This window comes from Penicillium cataractarum (assembly GCF_028827025.1).
Source record: "Penicillium cataractarum strain IBT 29864 chromosome Unknown utg000010l, whole genome shotgun sequence".
NCBI lineage: Eukaryota > Fungi > Ascomycota > Eurotiomycetes > Eurotiales > Aspergillaceae > Penicillium > Penicillium cataractarum.
In genome coordinates, this window is record NW_026622746.1 from 1,108,157 (window position 1) to 1,123,810 (window position 15,654).

General features: G+C 51.4%; 6 protein-coding genes across 6 annotated transcripts; 3 read left to right on the forward strand and 3 right to left on the reverse strand.

Annotated features, from left to right (window-relative positions):
* Window positions 1-387: 387 nt before the first annotated feature.
* N7496_012528 (mitochondrial 37S ribosomal protein mS41) lies at window positions 388-1,101 on the reverse strand (the record flags this gene model as incomplete). Its single annotated transcript, XM_056705441.1, has 1 exon — window positions 388-1,101. One exon carries the CDS (start codon window positions 1,099-1,101, stop codon window positions 388-390), a length of 714 nt encoding a protein of 237 aa, XP_056549339.1.
* Window positions 1,102-1,561: 460 nt separating this feature from the next.
* kin28 (TFIIH complex serine/threonine-protein kinase subunit KIN28) lies at window positions 1,562-2,824 on the forward strand (the record flags this gene model as incomplete). The annotated part of the gene is made up of 1 exon (XM_056705442.1): window positions 1,562-2,824. One exon carries the CDS (start codon window positions 1,562-1,564, stop codon window positions 2,822-2,824), a length of 1,263 nt encoding a protein of 420 aa, XP_056549340.1.
* A 2,135-nt stretch (window positions 2,825-4,959) lies between these two features.
* N7496_012530 (putative kinesin family protein (KipA)) lies at window positions 4,960-7,921 on the forward strand (the record flags this gene model as incomplete). Its single annotated transcript, XM_056705443.1, has 2 exons — window positions 4,960-5,746; window positions 5,805-7,921. 2 exons carry the CDS (start codon window positions 4,960-4,962, stop codon window positions 7,919-7,921), a joined length of 2,904 nt encoding a protein of 967 aa, XP_056549341.1.
* Window positions 7,922-8,294: 373 nt separating this feature from the next.
* N7496_012531 (uncharacterized protein) lies at window positions 8,295-9,485 on the reverse strand (the record flags this gene model as incomplete). The annotated part of the gene is made up of 2 exons (XM_056705444.1): window positions 8,295-9,321; window positions 9,391-9,485. The coding sequence occupies 2 exons, from the start codon at window positions 9,483-9,485 to the stop codon at window positions 8,295-8,297; spliced, it is 1,122 nt and encodes a 373-aa protein (XP_056549342.1).
* Window positions 9,486-10,125: 640 nt separating this feature from the next.
* pxr1 (telomerase inhibitor/ribosome biogenesis protein PXR1) lies at window positions 10,126-11,157 on the reverse strand (the record flags this gene model as incomplete). The annotated part of the gene is made up of 3 exons (XM_056705445.1): window positions 10,126-10,146; window positions 10,232-11,084; window positions 11,135-11,157. The coding sequence occupies 3 exons, from the start codon at window positions 11,155-11,157 to the stop codon at window positions 10,126-10,128; spliced, it is 897 nt and encodes a 298-aa protein (XP_056549343.1).
* A 455-nt stretch (window positions 11,158-11,612) lies between these two features.
* On the forward strand, window positions 11,613-15,339 carry N7496_012533 (SacI domain and endonuclease/exonuclease/phosphatase family protein; the record flags this gene model as incomplete). Its single annotated transcript, XM_056705446.1, has 7 exons — window positions 11,613-11,928; window positions 11,985-12,171; window positions 12,233-13,877; window positions 13,947-14,246; window positions 14,298-14,407; window positions 14,468-14,790; window positions 14,858-15,339. 7 exons carry the CDS (start codon window positions 11,613-11,615, stop codon window positions 15,337-15,339), a joined length of 3,363 nt encoding a protein of 1,120 aa, XP_056549344.1.
* Window positions 15,340-15,654: the final 315 nt, after the last annotated feature.

Here is a 15,654-nt window from a genome sequence, read left to right on the forward strand (position 1 = left end):
GCGCTTCGCGATTTTCATCCTTGTTATCATTTGTGTTGATACCGTGACTGTTATTATATTTATCTAATTGAAGACGATTTCAAGACGATTGAATTTGGAAAGCAAGTAGCTTGGCAGTATATATTATAGGCAGTCTTTGGCTCCTTCTAGCCATGTACTCATGTACCAAACAGGAAAGTAATTCTTCAGGGCTGTTTGTACTGCGGCAAATGGTATCAAATGTTCGCCTACTCGGCCAGAGATGTAAATGCAAAGGGGCAAGTATAGCCCTTGAATAGTTGATAGTTGATAGTATAGCAGTATAGTACATTGCAAATAGAACACACAAGTCCATCAGGAAGGGCTCAAGAGATATGCAGGAAAACGCCAATCCATCCCGAGTCCACTTTACGCTTTCCTCCTCTCCTCGAGTCTCTTCTTCGCCCGCACCTCAACCCGTCGTCGCTCACCACCATCAACCTTCTGTCCCCGCTTATCCTCCCACATGCCCTCCTGAACCGAGATCGTCGCCGCAGAGCCATGAGAGCCCTTGATCGGCTGTAGGAAGGGACCCATAATCTTCGAGCCCCGGTGGATCTTCATGTGCGCAAACTTCTTCAGCACCGCCGACGCGCTGTGCTTGTATTCCGTGGCATCCGGTGCCAGATTCACAATTGCCTTCTTCATGCCCGGTGTCAATGTCGCAGAGCTAGCGCCGGCTGCTGCGCTGTCGGACTCACGGGGCACCTCCACCACGCGCAATTGGGCCACCCCGTCCACGACCTGCTCCAGGTCACCTCCGGGTCCGTAGACTCCGTTGCGGAACTTCTCTCGCTTCCGCATGAGATATCGGCGCTGCCGGGCGGGCTCAATGCCCAGTTCGCGGAGCTGGTCGGAGTTGGAGGAGAACAGTTGCTCCCAGGAAGAGATCTTGCTCGCGTGCTTGGACATTTCACGGCCGATCAGCGTGAGGAAGGTCTGGACGTCTGGGACGAAGGGGGTCGGGGACGGCACTGAGGGTGCCGCCTTGTGGGACAATGGTCGAAGGCATTGTCTGGAGATGGTGATGGTCTGGAAGAGCCGGGATGGGAGACTTCGGAGTTGGGGGTTGCGCATCGCCATGATGGGGGTTGTGGTGTGACGTGCGGACTGACTCCCGCAAGTACTACCTGGGAATGAGGTTGTGTGGTTAGGCTGACGCGGGTAGAATGCTTCCCCAGGAATTGGCGGCCCTCCTCAGAGCAGGAATAAGGGAAGGAGGTGAGGTCAGGGAGGAATTGACCCGTGGGGAAGTTAATCGTCAGTTGACCGAGTTGCCCGTGGCTGTTTGGCCGCGCTGAGAAATTTCGGAGCCACCCAGCACCTTCGGGATCAACGATACTCCGAGGCGCGTTCATGGTACAGCTTGGGCATTTACCTGCTGTAGCTCTCTCTTTCTTTCAACCTCAGAAAATAATCTCTCATCAATAGATCTATGGGTTTCGATCTATCTTTCGATTTCATGCCCTCTCTGGATCTCCATTAATACCTATACGCCACTTTCGGAGCTCGTTAGAGCCTCCGGGCCCAGTTCACATCCGAGATGGCCCTCTCACCATTTGCATCTCGCTCGCCTTCGATGACTGTCGCATCGCCTAACTCTGCACTACGTTTGAAAGCTGCTGCTTCCCATCATGTACCTGGCCAAGCAGCCGCTGCCAAGCCCGAGTCGAAACCGGAACGTGAGCTCACGGAACAGCTCAACGACGATGTGCGGCGGAAATACATCAAGGGTGCGTTGGAAGCCACAGCTCCTCAAGGCACCATTGAATTTTCATTGAGACTAACGGATAGAATAGGCAAGAAGCTAGGTGAAGGAACGTACGCCATCGTATACCTAGGACACTTCCGCGACGACCCCTCCTCGTGCGTCGCCATCAAGAAGATCAAAGTCAATGCTGAATATAAAGATGGACTCACTATGGATGCTATCCGGGAAGTCAAATATCTCCAAGAACTATCTCATCGGAACGTGATTGCACTCCACGACGTGTTTTCATCCAAAGATCAGAACCTCAATCTGGTCCTGGAGTTCCTTCCGGGAGGAGATCTTGAAATGTTGATCAAAGATGGGGATATCCACTACGGTGTGGGTGATGTCAAGGCCTGGATGGGCATGCTGGCTCGAGGAGTATGGTTCTGCCATGAGAACTTTGTGCTCCATCGAGATATCAAACCCAACAACTTGTTGATCGCGGCCGATGGCGAGGTCAAACTGGCAGATTTTGGCCTGGCGCGATCATTTGCGGACCCTTACCTCAATATGACCCACCAGGTGATCACTCGCTGGTACCGACCTCCCGAGCTGCTCTTCGGTGCCAAGCAATATTCCGGCGCAGTGGATGTCTGGTCCATGGGCATGGTATTTGCAGAGTTACTCTTGCGTGTCCCGCTGCTGGCTGGGATGTCAGATCTTGACCAAATTAGCAAGATCTGCGAGGCCTTTGGGACACCCACCGAGGAGAATTGGCCTGGGGTGACTCAATTGGCCAATTACGTTGCGGACAAGGCAGTGCCGGTGCAAGGACGAGACTTCTTCCTTCGGCAGTTCCCTACGGCTGGTCCGGTGGGCGCTGATCTGCTCATGTCGATGTGCGTGTTGGACCCTCGCAAGCGCGCTACTGCGCTGCAGGTCTTGCAGCACAAGTGGTGGACTACCGAACCGCGTCCGACTAAGAATGAAGATCTCCCGCGGAAGTCAGGGACTAAGAAAATGGGCGATGACTTGGCCCGACGCGGGGGCGAGACTGACGACGGTCCCTTTAAGAATGCGGCCCGGCAGTTGGACTTTGGAGCCATGAAATAATGACAAATTTGATGATTAATGAGCATTTTCATTGACCATTGTAAATCTTTTTTTTTCTTTCGATCTCATGCATCCCCGAGATCGAGAACGTATGATGTTTCATAATGATAGTCCCCTGATGCTAGGATAACGCATATAGTACATACCTTCGACTTGCATCATGCATGCAGGTAAAGAGTGACTATCGTCTCTGCCCAACTTTGTCGCGGCAATAAGACCAAGAGATCAGAATTGATAGCTCTCTAACCCGACGCATTGGGTCAAAGGATCCTTGTACAAGGGGGATGGTATGTACCGTAGCCATTGATAGGGAGCCAGGGACTTCCACAGTGGACTGTACATTGACATTGATCTAGGGACATCCGATCTGTCAGCCGCTACCTGTCATGTCGCAATCTCTCCCATCCAAGCAAATCGGGATGGAGTACGAGGTACTCCACCGTCCTACTTGGGAGGGGACAGCCGTTCGTGGTGTCCCCTTGCGTTGTTTGCCGATCTATCGTTGGCCCTCGCTCGGTAATGACTTTCCTAGAGGAGCGAAAAATGGGAGAGATCTGATCCTCTGCCTTGAGAGGATCATTCCAAAGGGCCTTGAGGAGTAGTCCCTCAACTTCTCGAGGAGTCGAGAACCCAAAACAGAGTGGGTCTGGTGGTAAATAATGGGGCGAAGATCAAAATAAGGATCAACGTTGGGTTCGCACATGGGGCCCGAGTTTGTTTCGCTTCTTAGCATCATGACTCGTCGTCCAGCCTCAAGATGGGACTGGAGCAAAAAAAAATCAAGCCCAGACGTCCGAGTGCTGCGCCTTAGATTGCTGCTTGTTTCGCATTGCTCTGGTCACAAATCATCACAATCATTATCATCACAATAATTCGGCCCCGGGAGACTCCACTGGAAAGCCAGTCGGACATGTTCATTCGTCCCCCCTTTTTTTCCTTTTGCCAAAGTTCCTTTGGGTCCCGAACGAGCTCCTCCACAGCTTGTCCATTTCATTACCATGATTGGTCCTGTCGAGCTCCTTTAGAACTCGCGCCTTGACTCCTTCGAGCATTAGACTGTGATTGTCTCGTTTTAGCACCACGCCATGTCTACCCCTTTTCTCCGGTGCGCGGATTGTGAATGGATGGGTTGGGAGGGAGACAAGGGACAAAAGGACCTAAAAAAAAGTCGAGTGCCGAGTGACCAGGGGGAGAACTAGAAGACTAGGGGATTGTATACTTACTATGGACTCCTGTCCTCCTGTATGTATTCTGGTACAGTGTAAATAGACAATATATGGGAGTAGGGAGTATAGTTGCATGCACACAAGGAGTAGAGGAGACAAGGAGTAGATATATACTCGAGGAGTCTAAGCAACGTCCAGCTAGTCTCCATTCCAATTCCCGCCAGTCCAGACTCTCTCTTACTCGTGCCTAGTTTTCGTAATCTTCAGGGAAAGAAAATGGATTAAAATCAGAAATGGGGCCTTTCCGCGTTGCGCGGGGGAGGAAATCCAAGTCCGTTCCATCTTTCGAGTCTCTCCAATTTCCAACTTTGGACTCTTTCTCTCTTTTTCCTTCACTCTCTACCGCTATTCCGATACTTCTCTCCTCCCACTTCTGATCGCTGATCGGCAACCCGGTTCGAGTCCAAACTTCTCGATTCTCCCCTTCGGTCACTTTCCTTAAACACTGCGGCAGTGGCGCTTCGTGGACATCCGAGTTTCACGTCCCCCCGTCGCGATCGCAACGCATGGTTGTTTGAAGGCTGTAAGTATCCGATCCTCCCCCTCCACAATTCTCCTAAAGATCTCTCAAGGCGCGCGACATTTTTTGGGAGATCATTTCTTAAGCACCGATCAGATCATCTTCCTGATTCAAGGATAATCGCTGCTGCCCGCATCCAGCGCCGAGAACGGGGGAAAAGGCTGGTGTTTATCGGGTCGTGCATCTAAACCAGTTGACTGATCATAGCGCGTTCCTGTACAGTACCCCCCGCCGCCGCCCAATTCGAGATTTCTTAACGCGACACCGACAAACTCCAAACTCGCCCGCATGTTGCATTCTCGTCTGTAACTCATCCACTGAATCGACACTCTGGGGAGGGGAATTGGGATATTACTACTTTCTCCGGTGACCGGCGCCAGAGACGAACCATGGCTTCCATGTCCACCCTTCCAACTCCGTCACGGCCATCAACAAACCCTCCAACCGGCTCTTTACCCCCGCTACCAACTCCCAAAGCCAGAAAAAGCACCCCGGCTCCCGATGCGCCTCGATCCGCATCTCCATACCAACCGTCCAAGCTACGGACACCGTCCAGTCCTAGACCCCCGTCCCTTCGGTCCCCACTATCCAGTTCCAACTCGACATCGAATCTGAGTGCGGTCCGGTCGGTCTCCAGTGGCCGAACGCCAGGCAGCCCCGAAAAGCCTCTACGCCGAACCATCAGCATCGCTTCTTTCCCACAACCTCCCAAGGCTAGTAGCCGCCCTTCCACCTCCGCATCTTCAGTATCGGGCATCCAAGGCCCCACTTCCTCTGGGAATACGAAGCCTCAGCGAAGCTCGCGGCTCAGTACAGGCACCACCAGCAGCTACCGCAGCTCCAAAACTCCATCCTTGCTGAATGGGAGCGCAGATGGAAAGTCGATCCTGGCAGATGCACGGGATCCGGAAGCCTCGCCGTCTCACAGTAGGAGCTCTTCTGCCCAGGGGTCCTGTTCCACCAGTGCAACTACATTTGAGGACACGGACGACGCTACGGGAACTGTCAAGGGTGGCAAGGCCAAAGAGTCCAAGGGTAATGTGATTGTCAGTGTTCGTGTTCGACCGGACACTAGCAATGGAGGCGAGACCCCGCGAAATCACGGTGAATGGGGGCTGGATGGGCGTCGGAGTTTGATTTCCCACCGCGGTAAAGATGGAGGCGATTACTATTATGGTACGTAGTCTGGATTCACCCACAGTAATCAGAACCGGCGCTAACCCCTCGCCAATAGATAATGTCTTTACACCACAAGAAAACAACGCCAAGGTCTACGATTCAGCTGCGAAACGGCTTGTGCGACGAGTCATGGAAGGATATCACGGTACTGTCTTTGCCTACGGTATGACAGGTACTGGTAAGACGTTCTCGATGCAGGGTACTGCCACCTCTCCCGGTGTGATTCCACTCGCCATCACCGATATCTTCTCTTTCATTCGGGAAACGCCCCATCGGGAGTTTTTGCTCCGAGTCAGTTATCTGGAGATTTATAATGAGAAGATCCACGATCTTCTTTCGACCTCAGTCACCAACGGTGTCCCGGCACCTCAACAGGAAGAAATCAAGCTACGTGAAGACAGTAAACGTGGGGTGTATGCAACGCCACTGAAGGAAGAGATTGTGCAGAGCCCGACACAGCTTCTGCGAGTGATCGCGCGAGGAGACCATGCCAGACGTACCAGCAGCACCCAGTTCAACGCGCGCAGTTCTCGAAGTCACGCAGTCGTTCAGATTGTCGTCGAAAGTCGAGAGCGAGTGCCAGCCGGAGATTCGCAGGATAAGCGGTCTGGCATTGCTCCCGGTGGTGTCCGAGTGTCGACCCTGAGTTTGATCGATCTTGCTGGTTCGGAGCGTGCGGCCGATGATAAAGAGCGCCGGACTGAAGGTGCCCACATCAACAAGAGTTTGCTTACGTTGGGTAACATTATCTCCAAGCTTTCGGAGAACAAGGACAAGCAAGGCAATCCGATTGATCGAGATGGTAGGCATCTGCCATACCGTGATTCCAAGTTGACCAGGTTGCTGCAGCCCGCTCTATCAGGAAACTCTCTTGTCAGTATTCTCTGCACGGTTCAGCTAGTCGCTGGTATCAACGCACACTCGGGTGAGACCCTGAACACCTTGAAGTTTGCTGCACGAGCGAAGAACAGCATTGTCAGTCATGCAAAGAAGGCCGAGGAAGCCTACGGTAGTGGCGGCGGTGATGCCGGTAGTCGGGTTCTCCTTGAACGCTACCGTATGGAGATTCAAGCTCTTCGTGGCCAGCTTGATACCCAGGCCAAGGCGCAGGCAGAGAAGGAGCTCAAGTGGGATGAGCAACAATTTGAAAAGGAAGCCCAAGCTCGCCACGAAGAGCAGGTGCTGGAGATGCAGCTAGCCCGAACTGCTTTGAAGGAACGGATTGAGCATCTAAATCGGTTGATTCTGAGCTCCAAATCAACCGGTGTGAACAACCACGGCAGTCTCTCATCTGCCTTTGGTCGACTTTCCCGAATGTCCGCCACCGACTCTGGGACCCGTTCCCTTCGCTCATCCGCTAGTCAGTCCACATTGGGCGCAGCTCACTCGTCCATTCGGCCCATGTCGTATATGTCGGTCAACAGCAATGACCCTTCGGTGTCGATGCCCTTCACCAACGCCTCGTTTGGCAATGAAGACGACGAGGATATGGGCGAGTTTGGTGATGGCAAAGCAAGCCTGCAGCGACAAATCACCGCCCTGCAGGCTGACCTGGGCGACAAGAATCGATATATCTCCACGTTGGAGCGACGATTGCTTCAAGCTCGTCGCTCGAGTCACTCTCGAATGTCGGTGGGGGTCAAATCCAATGCCCCTTCCACCACCACCATCTCCGAGCACCCGGACATGATGACCCTACTCCGTGAAAAAGACATGGAGATCAACGAGCTTCGTATCCAGCTCGATGATAAAGACCGGATGCTGGCAGCACTTCGATCTGCTGCCCGCCACCGCGACCTGGCCGCTGTGACCAGCGACTCTCAATCTCCAGAACTGAAAGTCAAGATGGACTCGAGCACTTCTGGTCCAAGCAGTCCTCAACTCCAAGCCCCCGGTGAAGTGAGCGACAAGAACACGAGTCCCTCAAGGCACACCGCTCCTGGGAAAGTCGGCGAGAGAGAAGAGGACCGGAGAAAGAACATGGACGAAGTGTCCAGGATGCTGGATGAGATGATCCAAGGCCGAGTTGAAAGCGGTCATCTGGACAGAAACTCCCTTGGCCACTTCAAGCGTGTGTCGAGTGATAGCCGTCGAGGTTCGAGCTCGGCTGAGGTGCCGAAGTTGACCCCCACCGTTCCAGCAGAGGCTGTTCCAGGCTCTCCGCCAAGTTGATAAGGCTACTGTGGTTTCACACTGTTATGTTCCTTTTTTCCCCCTTAAGTATTTTTTTTCATGCTTCTTTCTGATTGATCTGATACCCCGTCTATCTATTTGATGTTACCTTTTTCCATGTCCATGCGTTTTTTTTTCATCGTTGTTAAAGAATTTGGTTACGTTCCTTTGGTATTTTTCCAGAGAGAACAATGTATTATTGATTATTTTTACCTTTCTTGAGCGTGTCTCATTTTTTGCGATGTTCATTTCGATGCCTAATTCAGGTGCAGGGTATGCATGCTATCTGTAGAAAAATAGATATGTGGACATGAACAGATTCTCAAACTCATCAAGTTCCCTTGCACGACCAGTAGAGTTTTAGTAGGTTGGATTAAGAAATAATCTCCAGTTCGCCCGTCCTGTCTTTAGCGTAGACATCTTTCCACTGATCCCATAATCGCTGAAGCTCCTGTACGTATCGAGCATGAAGCTCATCGATGTAGCTGTCATTGATCTTATCCCGATTCGACTGTTGCATCACTGGAATCGGCTTGCCGATTACAATGTTGAGAGGTCGTCGATATGGCATCAACCCAACATCATAATTGAATACTCCGCGCGCATGGAATAGCGGGATCGTAAATCCCATCGTACGCTTGATCAACATTTGCAGTTTGTGGATGATCGGATGCTCGTCGGAACGCACTTGTTCGTACAAATCGTTCTCACCAAAGGCGAGCACGGGTACTAAGTCAGCGCCCGTGCGAATGGCCAGCTTGATGAACCCCTTTCGTCGCTTCAAGACTAGACGGAGGGAATAGGGCTGGGAGTTGAGTGATTCGCGAGCTCCTCCAATGACGATGGTGATTGCCCGGCCCATTCCTTCTCCGTTAGCCCCTCCTTTGGTCAGAAGATTCTCGCATGACTCCCGCGACACGCTGGCTAGGCCCATGGCAAGCGCATACTCTCTGTAAAACGGGATGCGGAAATTCGAGTCCAGGGTTAAGAGGGTGTTTGTGATTCCTGGGAATAGTTTGGAGAAGCCGAGGGCTTCTGTGCCGAAGGCGGCGAAGGCACCGTGGGAAATGATGCCGTGTGGGTGATAGCCGAAGATATACTTCTTTGTAGGGGGTAAGGGCTCTTCGCGGTGAAGACGGGCGGGGAAGTAAGATGCATAGATCTTCCAGATAGGAAGTGATCGCAAGAAGTTACTCCGGCCTTTGAGTTCTCCTGACGTGGGTGCCGTGGAGAATAGTGAGATATAGACCAGATACGGCAGTAGGAGAGGCCAGAACAAGGGGATGGCACATGTGAAGAAGAAGCTGGTTAGGAAGATTGCAATGGTAAGCGTGTGGCAGAGCACAATTAACGTCTGCAAGCGACGCTCTAGGCCAACATTTAGTGGTGCCCAGTGGATGCTGAAGAGTTCCGTCAGTTAGAGAATATTGGAAGAATCCGGGGAGGCTGGATAGGCAGCAGGCGCATACCGTTTCCTCTCAGCATTCTCGCGCCGAGTCGATGATGTACGGGCCGTGGTGGCCGTGGTACTTGGATCGCTTCTCGACGGAGTATCCCCATTCATCTTTTCGCACCACGGAGGGAAGAGGAGAGGGGAGAATCTGAAGAATAATCCCCCCGCGTGTCGCAAGGAAGCGTTCTTAACGACAGACCAGATGACGTCGGGTGCCCCGGGCTTAGGTAATACCGAGGCCCCCGAGCCGTTTGAGTTACTTTTTTTAGTTACACTTTGTCCTACAAGTTAGTAGGACGGATATGTTTATATGGCAGTTTGTATGCAGTGCTATCGCAAACATTATTAGATTGTCATGCTACTTGGATAATTCAGTCATTTGACCAAGTTTCCACAGTAGTAGCCCGCGAGATAGTTCCGAAGTTGATGCGTTGCTAATAGTCATGGTCGAGTATGCAATAGCATCTAATACATACCTAGCCATCTAGGAAGTTTACTTATGCCTCCGTTCAATCGAGGGGAAATGGTTATGATATTTATGCACTACGTTGACCAAGAAAGATTAAGCGGCCAAGCAGCCGTTGAGAGAGTTGTCTCAGAAAGGAATCAAGCGGTCAAAGCAGTCAATAGACTGTCCTGGCCCCGCTCGACAATAAGTGTATTCAACTGTGAGTAACGAACAACCGATTTGCGCCAAACACCTTGCCCATGAATCCCGATAATGTATGTCTATGCAACGCAGTCCCAATGTCTATGCCTTAACCATGAAGATCTGTTCCCAGAGGCCACAATTAGCAATGTAATTAATCAATGTGAAAATCAATGGAGGGGTTGATCCTCCGTGTTCCTAGACTCACCTCATTGAGCGACTTGTCGTCCATAAGAGCCCTCTTCTTTTGCGCGATATGCCGTCCGCGGAAGACCTGTCTGCCAATCGGCCGACGTTCCCCTATCACTGGGGCCGGAACCGTGGCAATTTTAGGCTGAGATTCACTCGAGGGCTTCTCGTCAGGAGTAGACGCCCGACGCTTGGCCGTAGTCTCAGACTCATCATCGTCCTCTTCCGCCTTTCTCTTCTTGGACTTCTTCTTCTTCTTTTTATCAGAGACCGATGACGAGCTGTCGGCCTCGTCTGACTGGGAGCGAGACTTCTTTGATGACTTCTTCGAGGACTTGGACTTGGATTTGGACTTGGATGATTTCTCGGTCGCGGACTCGGTGTTATCGGCAGAATCGTTGTCGCTGGTCGTGGAGGATTCGGATTTCTTATTCGCCTGGTCTTCCTTGGGTGTCGGGTTTGGCAACCGCTGGAGTTTCTCCTGGGTCAGAAGCCCACCCCGAACGAAGCGCACCTCCTGGAACTTGAGGGCAACGTAACGCGCCAAGTGAACGTCGTCTCTCTTGCGCTGTTCGATATGAAGTTCCTCCTCACTCTTGCCGTTCAACCGGCCCAGCAACCCTTTAAAAGCATCCAAACCGGTGGGTTGGCCCTCTCGTCCGACACGGGCACCCAATCCGAGATTATCGTCCTTGATAGTGACCCTGATATGGGAGACACTCGCGGAGGTCAAGAGATCGGCATGCGCAGCGTCTTTGGCTCCCAAGCGATTACCTGGGGTCCAGCCCTGGGCGCTCATGATCCGGTGTCCGAAGCCGGACGTGGAGCGGGCCCATTTGGTGTTGTTCGGATCATGGGAGATCTTAGTTTTGCTGTAAAATGTCAGAAAGGGTGCGATATGAATCATAGGATATGCGCATACTTCTTGGGTCCGGCCAGACCCATGACTGCTGGGAGAAAGAGAGTGGGTATGAAAAGAAGGACTTTTTTTGTTGGTACTCCAGGAACTGAAGAAAAGAAAGTTTTGGAGAAAATTGAAAACTTGCGGTGCTGAGTCAGCGGGCGATAAGGAACCATCCCCCGCGTATCGATAAGCCCGATAAACCTGATAATCGCGCCTCTCACATATACAACTCCCCAACTCAGCCACATCAACCACATCAACCATCACCGCTCACTCAGATCGAACGATTCAAATCGCATACTGTTCTTGAGAAGCGATATTTTCGCTGTGGATCTAGGAATATCATCGGTTCTCGGCCGGCTTCTTCCCAATCAAGTGTTCTAACCGCGCATGACCCAGCAAGACCAACTGTTTTCCGTTGGGCAGTTGAGGCTTAGCCTCTAGAAGTGCTCATGATAGACAGTGCGACGCACGAATTAAAATCACTCCACGGGCCATGTTTAATCTCCGTGTTCTCTGTCGAGATCAACCACGACGGACAATTGCATTACTTGCTTCCGACCATGTCCTGATCTTCCACTACAGTGAAGCCGAAGGTGGGCCTAAAGCCGCCGCCCCCCGCTGTCAGGTCGAATTCTTGGAGGCTTCATCCGTGGACCTCGCGGGATACAGATCTTTGGGTGCTGGACACGGTACTCTGGGTCTCGTTACACTAAACGAAGATGTCTTCGTTTGCGTGGTTACCGGCTCCTCGCAAGCAGCTACCGTGCGTCCCGCAGAAGCTGTGTCCAGGATTGACAATGTAGATTTTTGTATGGTTTTGATGAATATCTATACTCCCATTTCTTCTCTTCTAACGCACTCTCAGATTGTCTCAACCGATCCGAATATGAGTATGGCTTAGACTACGAAACTAGCTCCCAATTCGCGGTCGAGGAACGGGCTGGTGCAGAAGGGGTCACCGATCATCCTTTCCTGGCCCTGAAGAAGCTTCTGGGAGATGGGAGCTTCTACTACAGTCTCGATTTTAATTTGACAGATCGCTTGCAGGATCGGTAAGCCAATGTACTCATACATCCGATAATCCATTTACATTTAACTGAAGATTCATCCTAGGTCGGAGAAATCGGCTGCTTTTGACATTGATTCATTAGACGAGGACATGTTGTGGAATTCGTATATGATTCACCCTCTCCTTCTGTTCCGGAGTCACCTGCCGCCTTCCGATAAGGCAAATCTCGATGCATCTCAAATTCTGACGTGCGTTATTCGAGGGTATGCCGGTACGCTAAAGATTCCTGCAACGGTTCCAATCTTGCCACGAGTACGGACAAATATGCCGGCTCTATTGACCATCATATCGCGGCAATCCTCTCGGCGTGCCGGCACTCGTTTCAACTCGCGAGGCATTGATGATGACGGCAATGTGGCCAACTTTGTAGAAACGGAAATCGTTCTGTGGGTCTCTCCAGGGATCTGTTTCTCATATGTGCAAATTCGTGGCTCGGTGCCCATTTTCTGGGAACAAACACCCGGCCTGATTCCTGGTCAGCAGAAGATTGAGATCACACGCTCTCCCGAAGCAACGCAGCATGCATTCGACCAACATTTTGAGACCCTGGAATTGGAGTACGGAGCTGTTCATGTGGTCAATCTACTCAGTGAACTCAAATCTGGAGAGGCGGAGTTATCGGCCAAATATCGAAACCACATTGCCCGGAGCTCGGTCAGGCAGAAAGAGGGATTCCCGAAATCCTCCCACCAAACTCTCTTGCGAATGACAGATTATGACTTCCATGCTGAAACTCGAGGCCCGGCTGGGTATGAAGCAAGCCATCAAATAAAGTATGAATTGGCCGATTCTCTGGACGGCTTTGCCTACTTCTTATCCGAGGACAGTAACCGCGCATCCTCTATCGTGGACAGAGAAGATGCGGCCAGCACTTCGTCCATCCTTCTTCAGCAAGAAGGTGTCTTTCGAACTAACTGTCTTGATTGTCTTGATCGGACAAACCTCGTTCAAACAATCATCAGCTCGATGGCTATGGGAACCTTTTTGTCTCAGCAAGGTGCAAGACTTACTTCAGATCTACAGATGCGACACTCCACCCTCTGGGCCGATAATGGAGATGCACTCTCGAAGATCTATGCAGGAACCGGTGCTCTCAAGTCATCCTTCACCCGCCACGGAAAAATGTCTCTTGCAGGAGCGCTGGCGGATGCCCGCAAAAGCGCAACGAGGCTCTACGTGAACAACTTTACGGATAAAGCGCGACAAAAGACGATTGATCTTCTGTTAGGTCGACTGGCAAATCAGATCCCGGTTCACCTCTATGACCCAATGAACGATTTGGTCACCGAAGATCTTGGTCGACGCGCAGCTGAGTACTCCTCTAGCAAGAATATTCGGATGTGGGTCGGTACATTCAATGTGAACGGCCGTGATGAAGGGCCAGGCGCAGATCTCTCATCATGGCTTTTCCCTGACGAGGATCAATCCAAGGAAGATCCCACAATCTTCGCGGTTGGGTTCCAGGAAATCGTTGATCTTAGTCCTCAGCAGATCATGTCAACTGATCCAAGTAACCGCAAAGGCTGGGAAAGGGCCGTCCAAAGCTGTTTGAATCAACACACCAGCGCAAAAGGAACCGGAAAGTATGTGTTGCTGCGGAGCGGGCAGCTTGTAGGCGCTGCCTTGATGATCTACGTGAAAGCAGATGCGCTAAAGGAGATCAAGAATGTTGAAGGAGCTGTCAAAAAGGTACTTCATTATCATGTCATTGCCTGAAACGGCCGGCCGTGCGTGTGTTTGGAGCTAATAGATTGATAGACTGGTCTTTCGGGAATCGCTGGCAACAAGGGAGGCTGCGCGATCCGTTTCGATTTCTCGAACACGAGTATCTGCTTCGTTACTGCCCACTTGGCTGCTGGATTCGGGAATGACGATGAGCGAGACCGAGACTACGAGACTATTGACAGTGGTCTGCGGTTCCAAAAGAATCGGACTATCGCCGACCATGACTCTACCATCTGGCTTGGTGACTTCAATTACCGAATTGGGCTAGGGAACCACATCGTACGCGATCTCATCTCCCAGGGCGATCTCCACAAGCTCTATGACAATGACCAGGTAAGGGAATAATTGCGTCCGTGGTTCGCTTCCCTCTCTTAACGAATATAGTTGAATCTACACATGGTTGCAGGAAGAGTTTTCCAATTCTACTCTGAAGGTCTCATCACGTTCCCTCCGACTTATAAGTACGACGTTGGAACGGATATTTATGATACCTCGTAAGAGGCCCTTTTTTCCATTTCATCGCGAGGTACAAACTCTAACTGATCTCTCTACAGTGATAAATCCCGGATTCCTGCCTGGTGTGACCGCATTTTATGGCGAGGAGCCAACTTGCGACAGACGCAGTACCATACCGCCGATCTAAGATGTTCAGATCATCGCCCAGTCTATGCCAAGTTTGATTGCATGATTGACGTCATCGACCTTGGACTCAAAGAGAACCTCAGGCGCTTGCTATATGAAGAGAAACAGCGCGATGCTCTTTCCGACTCTATCAATTTGTTGGACTTGGACGACGAGGATATCCTGCCCCCCGGTCCCATTGCCCCTGGCTTACCACCTGCGAGCTCTGATCGAAGCAAATGGTGGCTTGATAACGGTATGTAACACAGTGCTAGATTCTCGCATCTACCGCTAGATTTCATTACTGATCTATAGTATGACAGGCGTGCCCGCGAAAGCAGCGGTGCAACCACCCAAAGAGGGACTTGTCCCTAACCCTCAACGCAAATCCAATCCCTTTTCCATGGATCATGAGCCTGACTGGATACCAAGCTCGAGATTCACGGAGAAGCGTCCCGAGACTCGTGCTGATAGAAAGCCGCTACCACCTCCACGACGGGGAACTTCGGGTTCAATCAAAAGTAACATGCAGTCTCCAGTGGCAGACAAATCTGCCGCTGAAAAGTCCCCGCCTGCTGTCCCCAGGAAACCGATCTCCTTGAGCTCTCAGGCGACAGGCGGTCGGATTCCCTCTGCAAGTTCTGGCCCGGTCCGAAGCGCCACTTGGCAGAATAGTTCGAGTTTCCGCCAGAGCCCAGATGGGGTAAGGGGAGTATCCGGAGTATCTAGTGCCGAAACGGGCGATCTCCTTGGGGACGCTCCAGGAGAGAATATTGGGTGGAAGCCTCTACTTCCTCAACGATGAATGAGGAATGTTCTTTACGCTGAACAATATGTGAGACTATAATGGCGACCGGAATAACGAGACTAGGGGTCAGGTCTAGCTAGAAAAATGAAGAAAAGGCCGTACTTTCGCCCATCACAAGTCCAACCAGCCAGATTACAAAAGGTACCGTTCGAGATCTAGATCAAAGATTTTCATTGGTATTTAAATTTCGGTTATAGCGATGAGTAAATGGTAATAGGGTTCACGGGAGGGTAGTAATTAGGTCGTAAGGCTTTCGTGTAGACCATAGAGGCTACAACAAGAAGAGCCATAGCCTGGGGATGCCCTATAGAA